The sequence below is a fragment of the Bos grunniens genome, chromosome 13 (assembly GCF_055505025.1).
Source record: "Bos grunniens cultivar Pamir isolate PY7600 chromosome 13, Bosgru_T2T1.0, whole genome shotgun sequence".
Lineage (NCBI taxonomy): Eukaryota > Metazoa > Chordata > Mammalia > Artiodactyla > Bovidae > Bos > Bos grunniens.
This window is the reverse complement of record NC_141177.1, coordinates 51,409,464-51,427,553: the sequence shown is the minus strand read 5'-3', so window position 1 is coordinate 51,427,553 and position 18,090 is coordinate 51,409,464. Positions and strand designations below refer to the sequence as shown.

At 35.9% G+C, this 18,090-nt stretch overlaps 1 protein-coding gene across 7 annotated transcripts in view; it reads left to right on the top strand.

Moving 5' to 3' along the window:
• Window positions 1–18,090, top strand: part of STAM (signal transducing adaptor molecule) — a 73,739-nt gene that overhangs the window by 14,884 nt on the left and 40,765 nt on the right. For 5 of the 7 annotated variants that reach the window (XM_086334154.1, XM_086334158.1, XM_086334156.1 and 2 more), the window contains exons 2-5: window positions 1,108–1,192; window positions 15,914–15,989; window positions 16,071–16,166; window positions 17,658–17,804. In XM_086334154.1, coding sequence (XP_086190280.1) covers window positions 1,108–1,192; window positions 15,914–15,989; window positions 16,071–16,166; window positions 17,658–17,804 — 404 coding nt within the window. The remainder of the gene's footprint in view (window positions 1–1,107; window positions 1,193–15,913; window positions 15,990–16,070; window positions 16,167–17,657; window positions 17,805–18,090) is intronic. The other 2 variants (XM_086334159.1, XM_086334160.1) reach the window with 1 other exon arrangement.

The following is an 18,090-nucleotide window of genomic DNA, read 5'->3' as shown; positions in this document are numbered from 1 at the left end:
TAGAGCCCTTGAGTGAGGAAATAGAGCCTGCCTACATTTCAAACAGCATTAACCCATTTTGCTAACTTGGAAGTGCTCTTTTTCTTCATTCTCAATTGCAATAGTTGAATTTCCTGAGGATTCAACAGACTAGTTCTTAAGCTTTTTTTCTTACTAACAATACATGGTTCACCTTTCTTGGGTCTTCTCAGTAGTTTACCATGGATCAGTGTTGTTCTGTAGCTTTTGAGATACTGTTGCTGTTACTGCTTCTCATGTTTTCCTTATCCTTGTGTGTTTTCATTAAAATTCCTTTATTGTAATGAAGAAAGGGGTCTAAATTAATGATTTGGTTTAATCTGCCATACCTCTGGCTTTTTTTATTTTAACTTGTCAAGTTTAGATTTAAGGAAAAATATTCAGTTAAAGCTTGGTTTTCTTTTGTTCAGTGCCCCCTCCACCCTACTTCTCAGAATCCAAACTCAACAAATAGATAGTTAATTTAATTCCCTGGAACATTTTGATAGAGACATGTTCTTTGTCATGTTCCTTCGAGGGCAAGTAAAGCTAAGAATTAACTATGTAAATTAACTATGAATTAACTATGCAAATCCTCTGTCTATGGGATTTTCCAGGCAATAGTACTGGAGTGGATTGCCATTTCCTTTTCCAGGAGATCTTCCCAACCCAGGGATCCAACCCGGGTCTCCCGCATTGTAGACAGACGCTTTACCGTCTGAGCCACCAGGGAAGCCACAGTTGTAAATAATTAGTGAAGCTAACTATTAACTATTGATAATGAAAGAGTTCTTTATTTTGGTCTTTCTGTGTGCAGATAGGGATAGACCTGTGTGTGTGTACATTTTTATAAAAAAAAATCAGTGGCCCCCCTTTTTTTTAAATACCAAGTAACAAACAAATGAAGTGGGGAAAATAATTGTGATAGGTGACAAAGGTACCCACCTCTTTTTAAAGATAGACTTAAATATTTCATTAACCAGATGTTGATAGCTCTTGTGATTTGTTGGTCCTTGGTTATACTACAGTTTGGTAATTTGAATGTAGTCATTTACCGCTTAAAGACTTTTTAGAAATAATGTTTCTGCAATTTCTTCTTGTAATATACAGAGAAAGCAACCAGTGAGATGAATACTGCTGAGGATTGGGGCCTCATTTTGGATATTTGTGATAAAGTCGGTCAGTCTCGCACTGGGTAAGTGTTGCAGGGTTTCAAAGGATTTTTATTTTTTCGTCCTATTTATTAATGGGAATAAAACTGGAGTTAGAAGGTAAAGCTTATTACTACAATCACAATTTGGTTTGAAAAAAGAATGTTTTCACTAGCAAGATTTGAGGAATTAGGTTCTCCTTGTAACAGTAGGGACAGCATGACCAGTAACAGTATTGATATTTTAATTATTCACCCTTGTCCATATTTGTCTCCTAAAATCTAGTTTTTCCCACTGATTTTTTTTAAAGAAATTTTATTGAAATATAGTTGACTTACATGTTGTGTTAATTTCTGCTCTACAGCCAAGTGATTCACTTTTACCTATATATATTTTTCATATTCTTTTCCATTGTGGTTTATCACAGGATATTGAGTATATTTCCCTGTGCTGCACAGTAGGACCTTGTTGCTTAGCCATCCTCTGTATAATAGTTTGCATCTGCTAATCCCAAACTTCCACTCCATCCCTCCCTCACATCCCCTCTGCTTCGGCAACCACCAGCCTGTTCTCTGTGTCTCTGATTCTATTTCATATATAGGTTCATTTGTTTCATATTTTAGATTCCACATGTAAGTGGTATCATATGGTATTTGTCTTTTTCTGGCTTACTTGGCTTAGTATGATAATCTCCAGGTCCATCCATGTTGCTGCAAGTGGTATTATTTTATTCTTTTTTGGGGCCGAGTGATATTCCATTATATACACACACCAGTCTTTATCCACACTCATCTGCTGATGGGTATTTAGGTTGTTCCTTTTCCCACTGATATTTAAAGTCATCACTGATTTCTCAGATACCAAATTTTTTGGTTATTTCTGTATTCTTGTCTTCTTTGTCACATCTTCACATTCGACTCAACTAATCATTGACTACGGAAAGAGACAGTTTAGGGAAATAGAATTGTAAACTTTTTGGCCTACAGACTTTTTGGTAATACAGGACTTTCTAAACAGTGCAGCAAGCGGATTAACTGAGTAGTGGTTTGCAAGGCGTATATAGAGTAATGGTTTCCTCCACTCCTGGGCTAATAACGTCCAGTTATGAGTAGCCACGTTTATCTCTTTGTGCCACACAAACGATGTCTTATTTATATACTTTCCTGTGAAGAATGTTTGAGAGTGCTGCTAAATCATGCTGGATTCTCCTGGTTGTAGTATTAACCCTCTGATGGTACCTTCCCAGGCTCTTCTTCAATCCCTTTTAAATAGACATAGTTCCTTAAACTTTCTCTGATCCTTTTTTTTTTTACCCAGCACTTTTTCTTTTTTCTCTCATAGCTTCCAAGTATCTTTATGTGACTTCTATATTTTTAGCTCTGATTCTGTTTACTCAAGTACTACTCCCATGGATGCAGCATAATTTCAGAATATCCCATGTTATAAGCCTCAATCTCACCACCTAGAACCCTGAACTCATGTCCCTTTTTGCTTTAGACCTCCATTCCCTCCTTTGTCCTCACCTCTGTTAATGACAAGGTTATTCTCATTTCTGCTTAAAACCTCAGGTTCGCCCCTGCAGTCGGCTTCTTACTGAATTCTGTCAGTTTGATCCATGATCTCGCTCACGATGTTGATGTCATAGAGTCTCCTTAGTTAAGTTCCTGAACTTGGTCAGATTAGGCAGGAAAGTTTGTCTTTAAGGCCTTTCTGCCCCTTCACTTGAGGTCTTTTTAGCCTATAATGTGCTCCTCCTGGCAGGCTCCCAAAGTCATGGCTCCAAGCGTGGTCTCATCCATCCTCTTTGTTGTCTTTGTATTTTAGTATCCTCAGTCTTGTACTTTCCGGCCTGGTTGCTTCCTTAATTTAATTGAAGTTCAAGTAGCTGCTGCATGTTCCTTATCTATTCCTTTTTCTCTGCTTCTGTTGACTGCACTTTACTTGAGCCATCCTTAACCATGCTTAGACTAGTGAATTAACCTTCTGTCACTTCCTTCTGTCTTTTTCTGTCCAGTTTTTATAACCAGTTGTCATGTGACAACTCTGACCATGTTACTCCTCTGCCTTCCACTGAATTAAGCCTAGTAACCTCCTTAGGCCTCTGAATCATTTATTTTTCATTTACTTCTTTTGTACTCACTATTCTTTTCAATGGGCTTCCCTGGTGGCTCAGTGGTAAAGAATCCACCTGCCAATGCGGGAGATGCAGTTTCGATCCCTGAATGGGGAAGATCCCCCTGGAGGAGGAAATGGTCACCCTCTCCAGTGTTCTTGTCTGGGAAATCCCATGGATGGAGGAGCCTCATGGGCTATATAGTCCAGGGGGTTGCAAAAGAGTCGGTCATGACTTAGTAACTAAACAGCAACAACACATTCTTTTCAACTCAGATATTTGAGTTGCCAGTGCTTTTCAGCTTTTTGTATTGCTTTTGGTCCCTCTGTTCTTTCAGTGGGGAATAGTCTCATCTCCACTCTCAGTGGTGTCTCATATCCTCCAGACCCACTGTGGATATTATTTCTTCCATAAAGCCTTTCCTTACCCCAATGACTGAAAATCTAAATCCTCAAAGCACGCTATCAAAACCATTCTTGTTTGAATTTTGTCTTGTGTAATAGTAATTTATATATGTCCAGTAGATGTAGATTTGTAGCTTGTTATGCAGAGGAAAGCAAATAGCCTAGTGGTTGAGGGCATGGCCTCTGGGATGAGATGCCTGGGCTGGGACCCTGCTCTGACTGTTTGGCTATGTCACCGGTGGATATAGTAACTTTAGTTTGCTACTTGAGAATAAAAACAGTATCTTTTTCATAGAGAGTTTATGGTGAGTGTGAGATTAGTTACTACATGCAAAGTGTTTTTAATAGTATCTGGAGCATGGGTAAGTGGGTGCACCTCTGCTTCTTTTTGATTAAAGTGATATTGTCTGACAGTTTGTTGAGGATGAGGTATCCACCTAGCTCCATCCCTGTGTGTTTTGGAGATAAAGCTTTTATCTAGCAGTGCAGTTGGAAAGTACCCTCCTCTCTTCACCCCATCAGTTTTCATTTTATCTTTAGTTTAGTGTTCTTCATTTTGGAGATGCTTTTTATAATAATGTGGTTAGTGGCTTGAAATAAAAAGACAAACTCCCTTTCATGACTAGAAATGTTCCATATTTTTCTAGTTAAAAAATAAATTTGAACCCATCTAAAAATCCCATATGATACGTTGTGAGGATTTAAAGAGATCAATTTGTTTTTCTGCAGCTAACATTATTATTAGAAACTCTAATTTGTTAATTTTATTTCCTGTTTTTTTCTTGTGATGAGAACTGTGAAAAGATGTACTCTCTCAGCAACTTTCAAACATACAACCAAGTATTGTAACCATACTCTCTGCGCTCTGCATTACACCCTCAGAACTTACTTATCTTGTAACTGAAAGTTTGCACTTTTTGGCTCATTTTACTCATTTTGCCACCCCTTGCCCACCCCTCCACCCTCCTGCAACCACCACTCTGTTGTTTCTGTGAGTTTGATCATATTAGATTTCACATACCAGTGAGATCGGACAGTGTTTGTCTTTCTGTCTTATTTCAGTTAGTGCAGTGCCCTCAAGGTTCCATCCGTGTTGTCCTCAGGTCAGGTTTATGTTGTCTAAGAACCTAGATATGTATTTAAAATGTACTAATTTGTTGCTTTAAACAGTTGTGTTTTATTTGTATTTTGTTGTTATCTAGTATCAGTAGGTTTAGATACACGCTCATTTTAAACTTTTTTCGTATTTACTTTAGAGGGCATTCTCTCTCTCAGTATTTTTCTTTAATATTTTGTTACCCTTTGGAGATTTTAATTGACATTGTGCCAAATCTGTGAATTTACTCGGGAAATGTTCTCAGCTTTGCTAATTTAAATAGAGGGGTGGTTCTTTTTGTTTTTTATTAATATTTTTTTCCTTTTCTCTTTCTTTCTTTTCCCTTTTCACTTATTTTTTTTTCCTTAATAGTAAGTTCTTGCTCTCTGGTTCCTTTAAAGTCTCATTACATTAATTTTCATGCAGTTATATGTTTATATAAATGTGGTATCTCTTTCTAGCTCTTTTTAATAAAGAATTGTTTGAAAAAGACTATATAATAGTTGAGATACCATTGTAATCTCACTAGGGTTCAAAAAATGCAAAGCCACAAAGTTTGTTTATGTGTGTGATTCCTCTTTCAAATAATGTTTTACATACATATCTGGTTATATTTTCACCTTCTTGCTGTGCCTTGACTTCATAGTAGGAAATAAGCATTAGGGCCACATTTTGATTTTCATGGGCCCTCAGCACTTTTGTCTACCTAGGTCCCTTTCTCCATAAAAAGCAATAAAAATATTTTATGGCTGCATTGTTATAAAGACAAATGTATTATTATACATGAAAACATTTTCTTTGATCTAAGTTTGTGGCATTCAGTACATTCACATTATTATGAGATCATCTCCGCTGTCCATCTCCAGAACTTTTCATCATCTCAGGTGAACTCTGCTTGTCAAACAACTTACCATTCCCCTCTTGCCTTGAACCTAGTAACCATTTACAGTTTTAATTGTTTTTAATCATTTTATAATTAGGTATATGGAAAACTCATGGAGATTGGGTTTATATTGTCTAGGAACCTAGATATGTTTAGTATGGGTTGGTGATGGTAGCATACGAATATTGAACATATGTATTGTAGGTTGTTGGTGAAGCATTCTGAGTACTTGGTGTGCTTTAGAAAAGGTTGAAACGTGTCACTGGTGTGAAAGGGAAAGTGGGCGTGCGTTTTCCTGAGACTGGTGTAGACAGGGCAGGTTGAAGTATGAAGTTCATAAGGTTATTCGTGTACTAGGCAACAGTCTAGGTTTTTTTTTTTTAAAACATTGTCATACGGAGTTAATCTGTGATTTCATAAAATGTACAGATCTATTTAAGAGGATGGATTTAGGGAAGGGGGAGGGAACTTTAAGAAAAGCACTTCTGTTTTGTAAGATTTGTTTATTTTAATCAAAATGATTTGTTACCAGCAATATATTGTAGAATTACTTAGTATATAAATAAAATAACTTATAGTAAAGTGTTTATCCCCTAAGAAAATAATATTTTAAAATCCTTCGGCCCTTTTTAAAAGAAAAAAAATTCTTTCTTGTAAACTGTTTTAGAATTGTGGTCATTTGGAAAAATATTCTCAAGTTCTAAGGGGAAATGAAGAGCCAATTATTGTGAAATTTCATTTACTCAGAGAACTGTGACCCAGGAACATGGTTCCAGCAGTCTTTCAGAAAACGCTCCTTAATTCTTCCTCTTTGAACCACACATATCTGTGTATTTGTTTGTTGATTTATAGAAATATTTATGCTTATATGAAATATGTACTTTTTTGTTTCAAAAATAGTTACTCACATGGCTGAAACATTAAAATAACTTAAAAAAGGTAAATATTGAGAAAATAACTCCTGTCCCTGTTTCTCTCCCCCATCCTCTGTAGGTAACCATTTCTGTTTCCTTTGTATCTTTCTATTGTTCCTTTATACAAATACAAAAATAATTTTCCCATATTGATAGGCAATAAACATTTGTAATTACTTAATTCCTTAATATCCTGTCACCCTAAAGTGTTTGAATATGCTGGACTTAAAACTGAAATTTTTTTTTCTGACTTTGTAAGATATTCACATGATGTTTAGTGTGCAGTTCCAGTGTCTGAGTAAGTACTGAAAAATGCTTAGCCAGTGAGGTCATATGATAGACTGAAAAGTCTCTGTTCAAAATCAAGAGAACTTTCAGAATAATAGTAGCAGTTTTCTTTAATGTGTCTTCACATAGCTTTTGTCTGTTAGTTTTTATTGATTTGTTTTTAATTTCATATGTAAAAAAATAAATGTGAGAGTAAGTATTGATTATCCACAATAAAAAATTAATATTTTGTAATTGACATCCAGATTAATTTGTGCTATTATTTAAATCTTAACCATCTTTGCTTAGACCAAAATACAGTTGACTGAGAGTGGAAAACATGATAAACTTTTCTCTGTACTTGGCTAAGGGATCTATTTAGATAGTCTTTTATTTATTCACATACAATTAGAAGAAGAAAATGATAGGCGTTGATATTTCGTGAAAAATATGAATATAAGCCTTTGGGAAAGAGTTTTTTAAAAATATTTTTCATTGGCTTTATGTTGTCCAGGACCTGGACTTTGACTATCTTTGGGCTTTAACTGGAGGTTGATAGAATATGTCTTGATTTTTTTTTTGTTTGTTTGTTTTTTAAGGGAAAAGTAATCTCTGACCTAGGTGTCTTCAGATTAGAAGGGCAGCTTCAGGTCAAAAAACAGATGTCTTCCAATGTTTTGTTTTGTGACAGTCATACCCTCAGTTGACTGGCCTTAGGTCTTGAAGTCTTTCATTTATTGACTTTATTATCTGTGTTAGGGACTTTATACATACCTCATCTGTTATATGAATTATGTGTATATTTTTTCCATTGTTAATTTGACTTTGTTTTCCCATTTAGAAGTTTTTGATTTTTATATAGCTGAATTTAACCAGTTTTCTGGTTTTTAGAATTTTGAGTTACAGACTTTCCTTCTTTAAGGTTTTAGTAGAACTATCTCATGTTTTCTTTACAGTTTCAGTTTTTGTTTTATGATTAATGTACTTTGTTTTTTAAAATAGCATTTTAGATTTACAAAAAAATTGAGCCAATAGTACAAAGAATTCCATAACCCACCCCCACCCTTATATATGCTAATGCTATGCTATGCTATGCTAAGTCACTTCAGTCGTGTCCGACTCTGTGTGACCCCATAGACGGCAGCCACCAGGCTCCTCCGTCCCTGGGATTCTCCAGGCAAGAACACGAGTGGGTTGCCATTTCCTTCTCCAACGCATGAAAGTGAAAAGTGAAAGTGAAGTCGCTCAGTCATGTCCGACTCTTAGCGACCCCATGGACTGCAGCCTACCAGGCTCCTCCATCTATGGGATTTTCCAGGCAAGAGTACCGGAGTGGGGTGCCATTGCCTCCTCTGCCCCTTATATATAGTTTCCCCTATTATTAACGTCTTGCGTTAGTGTGGTATATATTATAAGAAATGAATCAGTGTGGTGGTGGCAGTGATGGTGGTTTAGTCGCTAAGTCTCGTCTAACTCTTTCAACCCCATAGACGGTAGCCCTCCAGGCTCCTCTGTCCATGGATTAACCAATGTCTGTGGTTTATATTAAGGCTCACTCTATACTGTACAGTTTTATGGGTTTTGACAAGTCCATAAAGACATGCATCCATTGTTACAGAATCACACAGAGTAGCTTCACCAACCTTAAAATGTCCTGCGTTCCCCCTGTTCATCCCTCTCCTTTCTCTCTGAACCTCTGGCAACCACCTTTTTTTTTTTTTTTAAACTGTTTTTGTAATTTCCCCTTTTCCAAAATGTACAATTAGGAGCATATAGTGTGTATAGCCTTTTCAGACTGGCTTCTTTACTTAGCAAAATGCATTTGAGCATCATCTATATTTTTTTCATGGCTTGCTGGCTCGTTTCTTTTTATTTCTGAATAGTATTTCCTCATGTGAATGTATTGTAGTTTGTTTATACATTCACCTATTGAAGGATATCTTGATTGCTTCCAGTTTTTGGTGATTGTGAATACAGCTGCTGTAAAAGCATGTGCAGTTTTTTTGTTTGTGTGTATGAACATAGATTTTTTAAAACTGGGTAAATACCAAAGAGCATGGTTGTTGGATTATATGATAGGACTGTACATAGCTTTTGTAAGAAACTGGCAAACTGTCTTCCAAAGTCTCTCATAGTTGTGATTTCATTTTTCACATATAAGTCTTTGATCTATTTGGAATTTATTATGTAGTTTGAGGTATGGCTCTAAATTTATTCTTTTCTGTTTGGCTACCTCAAAATTTCAGCACCATTTATTGAATGATCTTTGTCCTTTCTAATTTGAAATACTACTTTTATATATTACATTGCTTTATGTATTTGGATTTTTTTTTAATTCTCTTTTGTCCCATTGGTATGTATCTATTCATGTGCTGCTACCATGTGGTTTTAATTATTAAAACCTTATAATACATTTTAATACTGGCAGGGCTGGTTTTCTCCTTTTTCTTTTTTTTTTTTTTTACAGTTTCTTAATATTCTTGTCCCTCTCTACTGTCCTCACATAAACTTTTGGATTGGCCTGGCTAGTTTATGAACAGAACTATTTTTTTTTTAATGGGCTTAGTTTTAAATGAATAGTTTTTTGATATTAAAAATTTCCTATCTGAGAATGTAGCATATCTTTCTGTTTATATCCTTTAATAGTGTTTTTAAGTTTTCCTGTTAACAAATCTCATTCATTTTTGTTGAAGTTTTTTAATAAGGTGTTTTATCCTTTTGTTGTTGTTTAGTCACTAGGTTTTGTCTGACTCTTTTGCAACACCACGGACTGTAGCCCACCAAGCTTTTCTGTCCATGGGATTTCCCAGGCAAGAATACTGGAGTGGGTTGCCATGCTCTGCTTCAGGGGGTCCTCCTCACCCAGGGATTGAACCTACGTCCCCTGCATTGGCAGGCAGTTTCTTTACCACTGACCGACTAGAGAAGCCCATTTTGTCCTTTTTGGTGCTATTTAAGTGAAGCCTTTAACTGGTGGTTTGATGGGAAATTTCTTTTTTCAAAATAGCCTGTATTATAACAATGGTGTACCCTGAAGAGGTACACCATTTGTAAGGGGAAAGTGATGTTGATGATTCAGGAGAAATTGGCAACAGCTGTAGGTGCCAGGACCTTGACCAGGTAGTGGGATGTGGGCCTGATAAGATCTGATATTTCCATCTTTACTTGCCCCAGACAATGATTTTCCTTTTGTATTTTACATGGTTTTTTAAAGCACCATGTATTCAGTAGAACAGGATCTACAGAGTCCTCATGACTCCTGAGATCATTTCACACATGAGGAAACTACAGCACTGAGATTTTAATGTGACTTGTCTGAAAGTTGTAGAGGCAAATTGGAAGTCAGGTTTCTTTACTCAGGTTATTTTTACCAATTTTATGTTTTTTCTCACTTCTTTGTGCTGAGTCCTCAAGACCTATGGTGCATGGTTATTTAAAAGTCAAAATCATGAACTAAGTAAGACGTAGCAGTTTTTTTTTCAATTGGAGTTTAAAATTGCTCTGCAGTGTTGTGTTAGTTTCTGCTGTACAACGAAGTGAATCAGGTGTATGTATGTGTGCATCCCTCCCTCGCAGGCCTCCCTCCTCTCCCCTTCCCAGCCCGCTAGGTCTTCACAGAGCACTGAGCTGAGCTCCTTGTGCTGTACAGCAGCTTCCCACTGACTATCTATTTTACACATGGTAATGTATATAAAATGGGCTTCTTAAGTGGCTCAGATGGGAAAGAACCTGCCTGCCAGTGCAGGATGCACACGTTTGATCCCTGGGTCAGGACAATCCGCTGAAGAAGGAAATGGCAACCCATTCCAGTATTCTTGCCTGGGAAATCCCATGGACAGAGGAGTCTGGAGGGCTGCAGCCTATGGGGTTGCAAGCCTAGCGACTGAAAAACAACAACAAATGTATATAAAGACATACTGATTTTATTAAGTTTTTAGTGATTCCTCTTTCTCACATACATGATATAACCTTGTGTTTTGTTTGACTGATATATACTTCTGTGTTATATGATCTGGGAAACTCAGATATCATTCTAAATTTAAGAATTCAGTGAGTGTTATCTGCATTTCCGTTAATCCTCAGTGTTTCTGCTGAAGTCCTTCCGGAACATGAACTTGTTCTTTTCACTAACCAAATAACGTAATTTGTATACTGTGTTCATGTTCTTGGTCATCTCATAAGAAATACCTATTTAATAAGCTTAGAATCAAGAATTTGATTATTTCTATTCAGTGTTTTGCCCTTTTCCCCTTGTGCTGTGTAGACTGTGTTTTATGTAATGTATATTACAAATCATATATGCACTTTGAATATGACATTGAATATACAGTTATTATTCATTTCAGTTCAAATTTGTTTTGTATTTTATATTAAACTTCTTTTATTGTTAATGTAATGCCTTTATGCTTTTGAAAGTCATCCTCTAGTATTCCAGGTGGGTTTACCTTATCTGTTAATTAAGTTTTTTTTACTTTGATCAGCAAAGATTTGAGTTCTCATCTCTTTTAATGTATGCCTGCTAGGTACTAAGACCTGTAAAAGTATGCATACATATATTCCCTCCCCACTCTACAATATCCTTAAATTATAGTTTGTAGTAAAGTACTTTTTATAGCATATAAAATGAAAATGTAAAGTTTAAATCACTCTAAAATAGCTCTGAAAGCTAAAGCTGTAAAAGTAAAACTCATAGAAGAATAGGACACGTTTGTGCTTTCTAGAACTCACATCGAGTGTCTCTAAGTCCCTGGCACGGTTCTGGGAGTAACGTAATAACACACTGAGCTGGAAGTGTTGAAGTCCCCTTCTACAGATGAGGTCTGTCGGGCCTTGCGTCTCTTTCTCCTGAATCACAGTGCCGCTTTTGTCTAGCAGTGGTTCTCAGCCCAGTGGTGTCGCTCTGTTAGGAATGGTTTTGGTTCTCACGATGACAGGAGGTTACTACTGACATCGATTAGGCAGGGGCCAGAGATGTGATACGCCAGATAGTCTTACATCACAAGAATTTTTCTGCCCCTATTTAGAAACACACAGCTAGTAGCTCTGTACCTTTTCAGTCCTGCCTCAAAGGTGATGAGAGGTTAACCATGCAAGCACATTTGTGAGTTGTACTATGGATTGTTATTACTGTTACTTTCTTTTTTAACTGTTTTTCTTTTATATTTATAATACTTTAAGGGAAATGCCCTATTGTTCTTCTGTCAGGCCCCATGAGGGGAATAATAAAGAGGTGGTATTCTCATTTTGAAAAGTTGATTGATCTGAAGTCTTTGGTTTAGTAATAGATGCAGAATTAGAATTTAAATTCACTGCTCTTTGAATGGTAATAATTTACCCAAGCATATAAAATCTTATTACAGTTGAACCTGATATCTTTATGGTACATAAGTACTTTTTATCTGAGATGTAGAGATGAGACATATTTGAAATAAGAGACTTCTAAAAAGTTGTACTAAGTGTAAGATCTCATAAACCTTGACTCCTTTTATCCAGCAAAATCATTGAATGTTTTTGTCTTTCTCTTTGTGTATTAATGGAAAGACCTTTTCAGGTAGTCTCACTAATTGGTAACCAGGGACAAATGTTGAGCTGTTTAACTGTCATAACTATACAACAACATACCTACAAGTAGATATTTATAAATAATGTGACAGTTTTGGAAATGTACTCAGGGCTATTCAAAGAGATTTGAAATTTCATTGTTCTTTGAAAAGAGAATTGCAGGAATGCAAAATTAGTTTTAGTTTTCTTTGATCCTGTGAGTTGCATCATATACGTGTTTAGCTTCCCGAACTTAACTGTGTCCTTTTGCAGCCCCCTCCATGTTATTTTTCCTGAAAACTTGGTCTGCTGTCCACTGAGTGAACTCTGTGTGCTGTCTCAGAATTTCAGTTCCCGTTTCTCTTACAGAGTGTGAGTGTCTCCCCACACTGAGAGTAATTATTCAGGGTATTCATATTTTAAACATGGCCCTACATATACTAGCCATGTTCTTCGCTGGGTGCACAACATAGCAGTTGTGCTTCAGTAATTGAGGAGAAGTTGCCCGTATTGAGCATACTTGAGAGATGGCAGGGTATGAGTTCCAGTAGGAACTCCCTAGCAAGGAAAACTGATTAACCACCATGTTTGCCTTATACCCTGACTTTGGAAACCCAGGAAACAATATGCTTCCTTTACATTTTACAGTGGTGTGATTTACGCTGTGGCCATTTATCACATCTAAGTTAAGAGCATTATTTGGGGCTGGAAAAGGTGAGGGAGAGTTCTTTCCTTGTTCTCGTCTGTATCCTTGATCCCTCCTATCTTTTTGTTTTTCCACCCCAAGATAAGGAAAAGTGTGAATGAGCCTTACTGCTGCTGCTAAGTCGCTTCAGTCGTGTCCGACTCTTTGCGACCCCATAGACGGCAGCCCACCAGGCTCCCCTGTCCCTGGGATTCTCCAGGCAAGAACATTGGAGTGGGTTGCCATTTCCTTCTCCAATGCATGAAGGTGAAAAGTGAAAGTGAAGTAGCTCAGTTCTGTCCGACTCTGAGCGACCCCATGGACTGCAGCCTACCGGGCTCCTATGTCCATGGGATTTTCCAGGCAAGAGTACTGAAGTGGGGTGCCATCGCCTTCTCCGTGAATGAGCCTTACAGATTGGTTTAAATATGAAAATGGGGTTTGGGGAAGGGTTTTGAGAGACATCAGGATTTAACTGATTGGTGGTGGAATCTGGTGGTAGTCCCCTCTAAAGGCACGTGCAGATTTTATCTTAGCAGGCATTTTTATAAAATACTTCATCTGTATGTACCATCAGTCTCTTTCTTCACATCCTGTGCTTCTCGCCACACTTCTTATTGTGCATTTTTCCCTTACCATGCAAGTTTCAGAAATAAATTTTGTGAGAGCATGTACATTTTCCACATGGGAAGCAAACTCAGTGGAAGATGCAGAAGTTGGTAACAAATAGAGCTTTATAGTGAAGATTATTTAGTTATTCAAAATACTAATTAATTGTATAACAATGAAAAGTAGTGTTTGTCCCATTTGGCTCAGTGACTTTTTCTTGAGCATCGGCCATGTTGAAGGCATAGAACCTAAATGACGAGAGTGGTGTAGGGGGAGAGGATAGACAGGGACCCCCTCCTAAAGCTGTCTTTTCTCTGAAGCCTACAGTGCAGTGTGTTGAGGTGGATTGGAATAATGTTGTGAATAAAGAAACTGATGCTTTAGTTCATCAGAGCTTACACATACCGAGGCAGCCCTGTCCATTTGTGAAAGGCCTGTTTTCTTATCTGGCCTAGGATTTAAGGAAAAGACATCAAAAGCCACAATTTGATGCAAGTACTGCCTTTGTTTCTCACTCTCGTATGAGCTACATGTCCGAGATCTATGCATAAAAAGACAATGTTTGGATGAATATATTTTTGGCTCGGGTGACCACGCATCCAGTTTGCCTTGGGTGGTTTCACTCTGTGCATACATTATGCCTGGTTAGCACCGCCTTTCACTCTCAGAGGGGCACGTGTATACGTGATAAATTGTACAGATGCTGTGTTTGTAGTCCACGTTCATTTATTGTCGAGAAGATAATAACCAGAGGATGCCTACTTTAAATTCAGTTATAACTTTATTTTCTTTTTTATGGTTTTTCATAGGATGTTTTTTAATGGGAGGATAATTGTTTTACAGTGTTGTGTTTCTGCTGTATTCAAAAGCGTGAATCAGCTATAAGTATACATATAAAATCGCTTATAACTCTTATGCCTTTTTGAAAACAATATTTTAGCCATAATTTTTTGTTGCATAGTAAGATTTAATAATGGTATGTGTATACAAATACTTCAGTTTCACTTCTGTATTTTACTTATAATCTTGTGGAAATACTGAAAAGATGACTTAAAAAAACACGGAACAGAATGAGGTAGTTAATACTAGAGTTTTGTGGGTCACTTCCGTTGTTTAATAGCACCAATTTTATGTACAACTCTGAATGGATTTTTTTTTAGCTTAATGTATCTAAAAAGATATTGCTTTGTTAGCATATATGAAGTGTTTATCAGGATTCAAGCATTCTAGTCCACTTTCCTGTTTTGCATTATCCTTTTTATGGTTGCCGTAGCAAACTTTACTTTGGTGTCAGACATGTCTTTGCTTTGGTTTTTAAAATTGGCTGTGGCAAAATGTTTCAGCAGTATAGAAATGAGTGAAATACAAAGTACAAGATCCATTTCAAAGTGCCTTTCTCCATCCTCCTTTCCACAAGTCCCTGCAGTTTAGATTCTTTTTTTTTTTTTAATGTGATTTATGAACAATACATGAGAAATTTCATTTAAACCTTGGTGGCAAAGCAAGTATTGGGAATTATTTTCTAAAAAGTTTTACTCATAGTGCTAAATCACTTTTGGATCATTATTTTTTAATGATTTCAATTTTAGTATTCAGATAATCCTTTTTATATTTGGCCCCTGCCATGCTTTGAAGTGATAATTTTGTGTTTGTCAACATGCTTTTCAAAAGTGCAAAAATTAGCCTGCTAAAATCCTAATGTCCCCTCAACTCAGTGAGATCACCGCTGTCTTCCTGGGATCACCTTCTCTGCACTGAGATCCAGAAACTGCCTATAGACAGAAAGCCTGTTGTAGTATCTGCAGTGCCGCTGTGTAGAAAGTTGAAGCAAATGTCTGGTTTATCTATTTTGTATTCTTTCTTACAGATCATCATTCCGTGCTACCTGTGGCCTGACGTCTCAAGTGTATTTTAAATATATTTTTCCAGTTTTCTGATTATTTACAACAGGAGTTCCACTTATTCTATCATGACTAGAAGTAAAACTCTTGATCTGTCATTTTATTTTCAAAACCTTCCAACCAGAATTAGCCCCAAATGCCTAGTCTATGATTGCTAAGGATAGAGCCTGTTAATTTTGTTGAAAAATTTGAAGGAACTTTTTAGTGTACAGTTTTTCAATTGTGTCATTAATAAAAATTAAAATTCTCTACCAGGTTCTCCCATTTTATATCACAACTTATTGCCTCTTATAGTTAAGGTGGGAGGGGGAAGCGGAATATACAACTAATTGTTACACTTTTCGTTTTTTAGACCTAAAGATTGTCTTCGGTCTATTATGAGGAGGGTAAACCATAAAGATCCTCATGTGGCTATGCAGGCTCTCACTGTGAGTGATTTCGTTTTAAGATCTACAGCAAGATTGTCTGCCAAAAGCAAGCCCTTTTAACTTCCGATTTTATCCTTTTAGCTTCTAGGAGCATGTGTATCAAACTGTGGCAAAATTTTTCACTTAGAAGTATGTTCGAGAGATTTTGCTAGTGAAGTAAGCAACGTATTAAACAAGGTAAAGAACATTATTTCCAGAAATGAATTAAGACTGTCTTCTTTCTTCATGTATTTTACATGTATTTTATTGTTCAATTCTTCACATTTTTAAATCACAAAGGACTAGTCTGTGTTTTTTTGTTTTTGTTTTTTTAGCTCTTTCTAGGCTATGTCTATCCCATGTATAAGTCCATGTTAGGTTTGCTGAGGAGACTACGTATTTATATAACTTGGAGCATTGGTTTTGGTGAAGCCAAATTAGGATACATTTAACCTTTTTTCTTCATCAGTCCTTTTTTCTGATGAAAAATATGTGCATTTTTCTATCTGATTAAAAGGTACCAGTTTATTTTGGGCACAGTTCTTACTGTGCTTTTTTAGTCACAGAGGTCATCTGCTTAACAAAATGTAAGGCATTCAAATCCAGCAGTTCAAGGAATTTTTAAAATTTAATTACTAAGTAATATCTAAGTTTTCCCAGTAAAAATTCATGCATTCTAAAGGTAGTTATCTCTGGCCTTTCTTGGTGGTGGGTGGAGTAATTATTAAGAAAAATTATTTTTAATGTTAAAAGGGGAAATGCTTCATGTTTTTTTGGGAAAAATGAGCATTTCCAAATTTTAGTAGGAAACAGTAAAGAAGTGAGATAATTTAAAATTCTGGACTTCTTTTAATACACTATGGTATGTGATAATTTTTTCCTGTGCTACTTTATTCAGTTATTTAGCTATATTGTATTTAAGGTTTTTTTTTTTTTTTTTTACTAATTCTTTACCATTCTGTTGATGTCTTGAATGTCCATTCAAAATGTACAGCTATTTATGAAGAGATTCTAATATAATATTTTCTTTAATTGAAGATGTGTACTCAGTACTTAGTAATATAAACAACTACATTGAAAGGCAAGCAGTTGCATACAGGAGAAAGAACTTCACTTTATTTTACATATATTTTATAGTGAACTTACTGGTTTTATACTTAAGAGGGAGATGCTGTTTTGAAGAAATGAAGTTTCCAGGAATATGGACAGTACTGGGCCTCAAGATAATTAAGTAATTGGAGGAAAACACAGTCATGCATATAAAAAATCAGGAATTAGAAATAAAAGAACTGTATTATTTATTCTCTTTTCCAACTTATTTTTTTATTGGTTTGAAAAAAAGAAAATAGATTTTCCTGTCTTCTTCATATGCAGTAAAATATGAGTGAGTAAAATACTCTGACATACTCTTAGTCGTAAAATACTCTGAAAAGTCATATCTTTCTGGCCTCCAAAATAAGTAACTGTATATCTAATGTTTTGATTTGATGTGGCGTATGTGATGGTATCATCTATTTTTTTTTCCATAATATGAAAATAAAAGTAGCTTATTTCTAGTAACCATCTGTGTTTTCTTATGTGTCACCTATAGCTAGGGATACTTTATGATTTAAAGAGAGATCTGAAATACTGTATTAAATCATTAACCAGAAAGTGCTTTTTTGTTAAATTTTTTTCTCTATTTTTCAGGGTCATCCTAAAGTATGTGAAAAATTGAAGGCTCTTATGGTTGAATGGACGGATGAATTCAAGAATGATCCACAGCTCAGTCTGATATCAGCAATGATTAAGAACCTGAAAGAACAGGGTGTTACATTTCCCGCTATTGGCTCTCAGGTATTTTATAGACGTGTGTACGCTGCAGTTTGTTTCTAAAGTTAACCATGTTTATTTGAATTTTTCTTTTTTTCTTACAAACCCAGGTAGTTGTTAATACTCCAGAGGAATTTTATTAATAATAGTAATCTTGCATATAAAGGTGCCCAAAAGAATATATAGTGGATTGCCAATGTTTTCCAACTTCCATTTCCCCAATGTTTCTTCTTTTTAAATGAATTAACTGTTTTGTTTTTTAAGTTTTTCTTTGAATATAATTTTAATGATACAGAGCAAATTGCTTTAT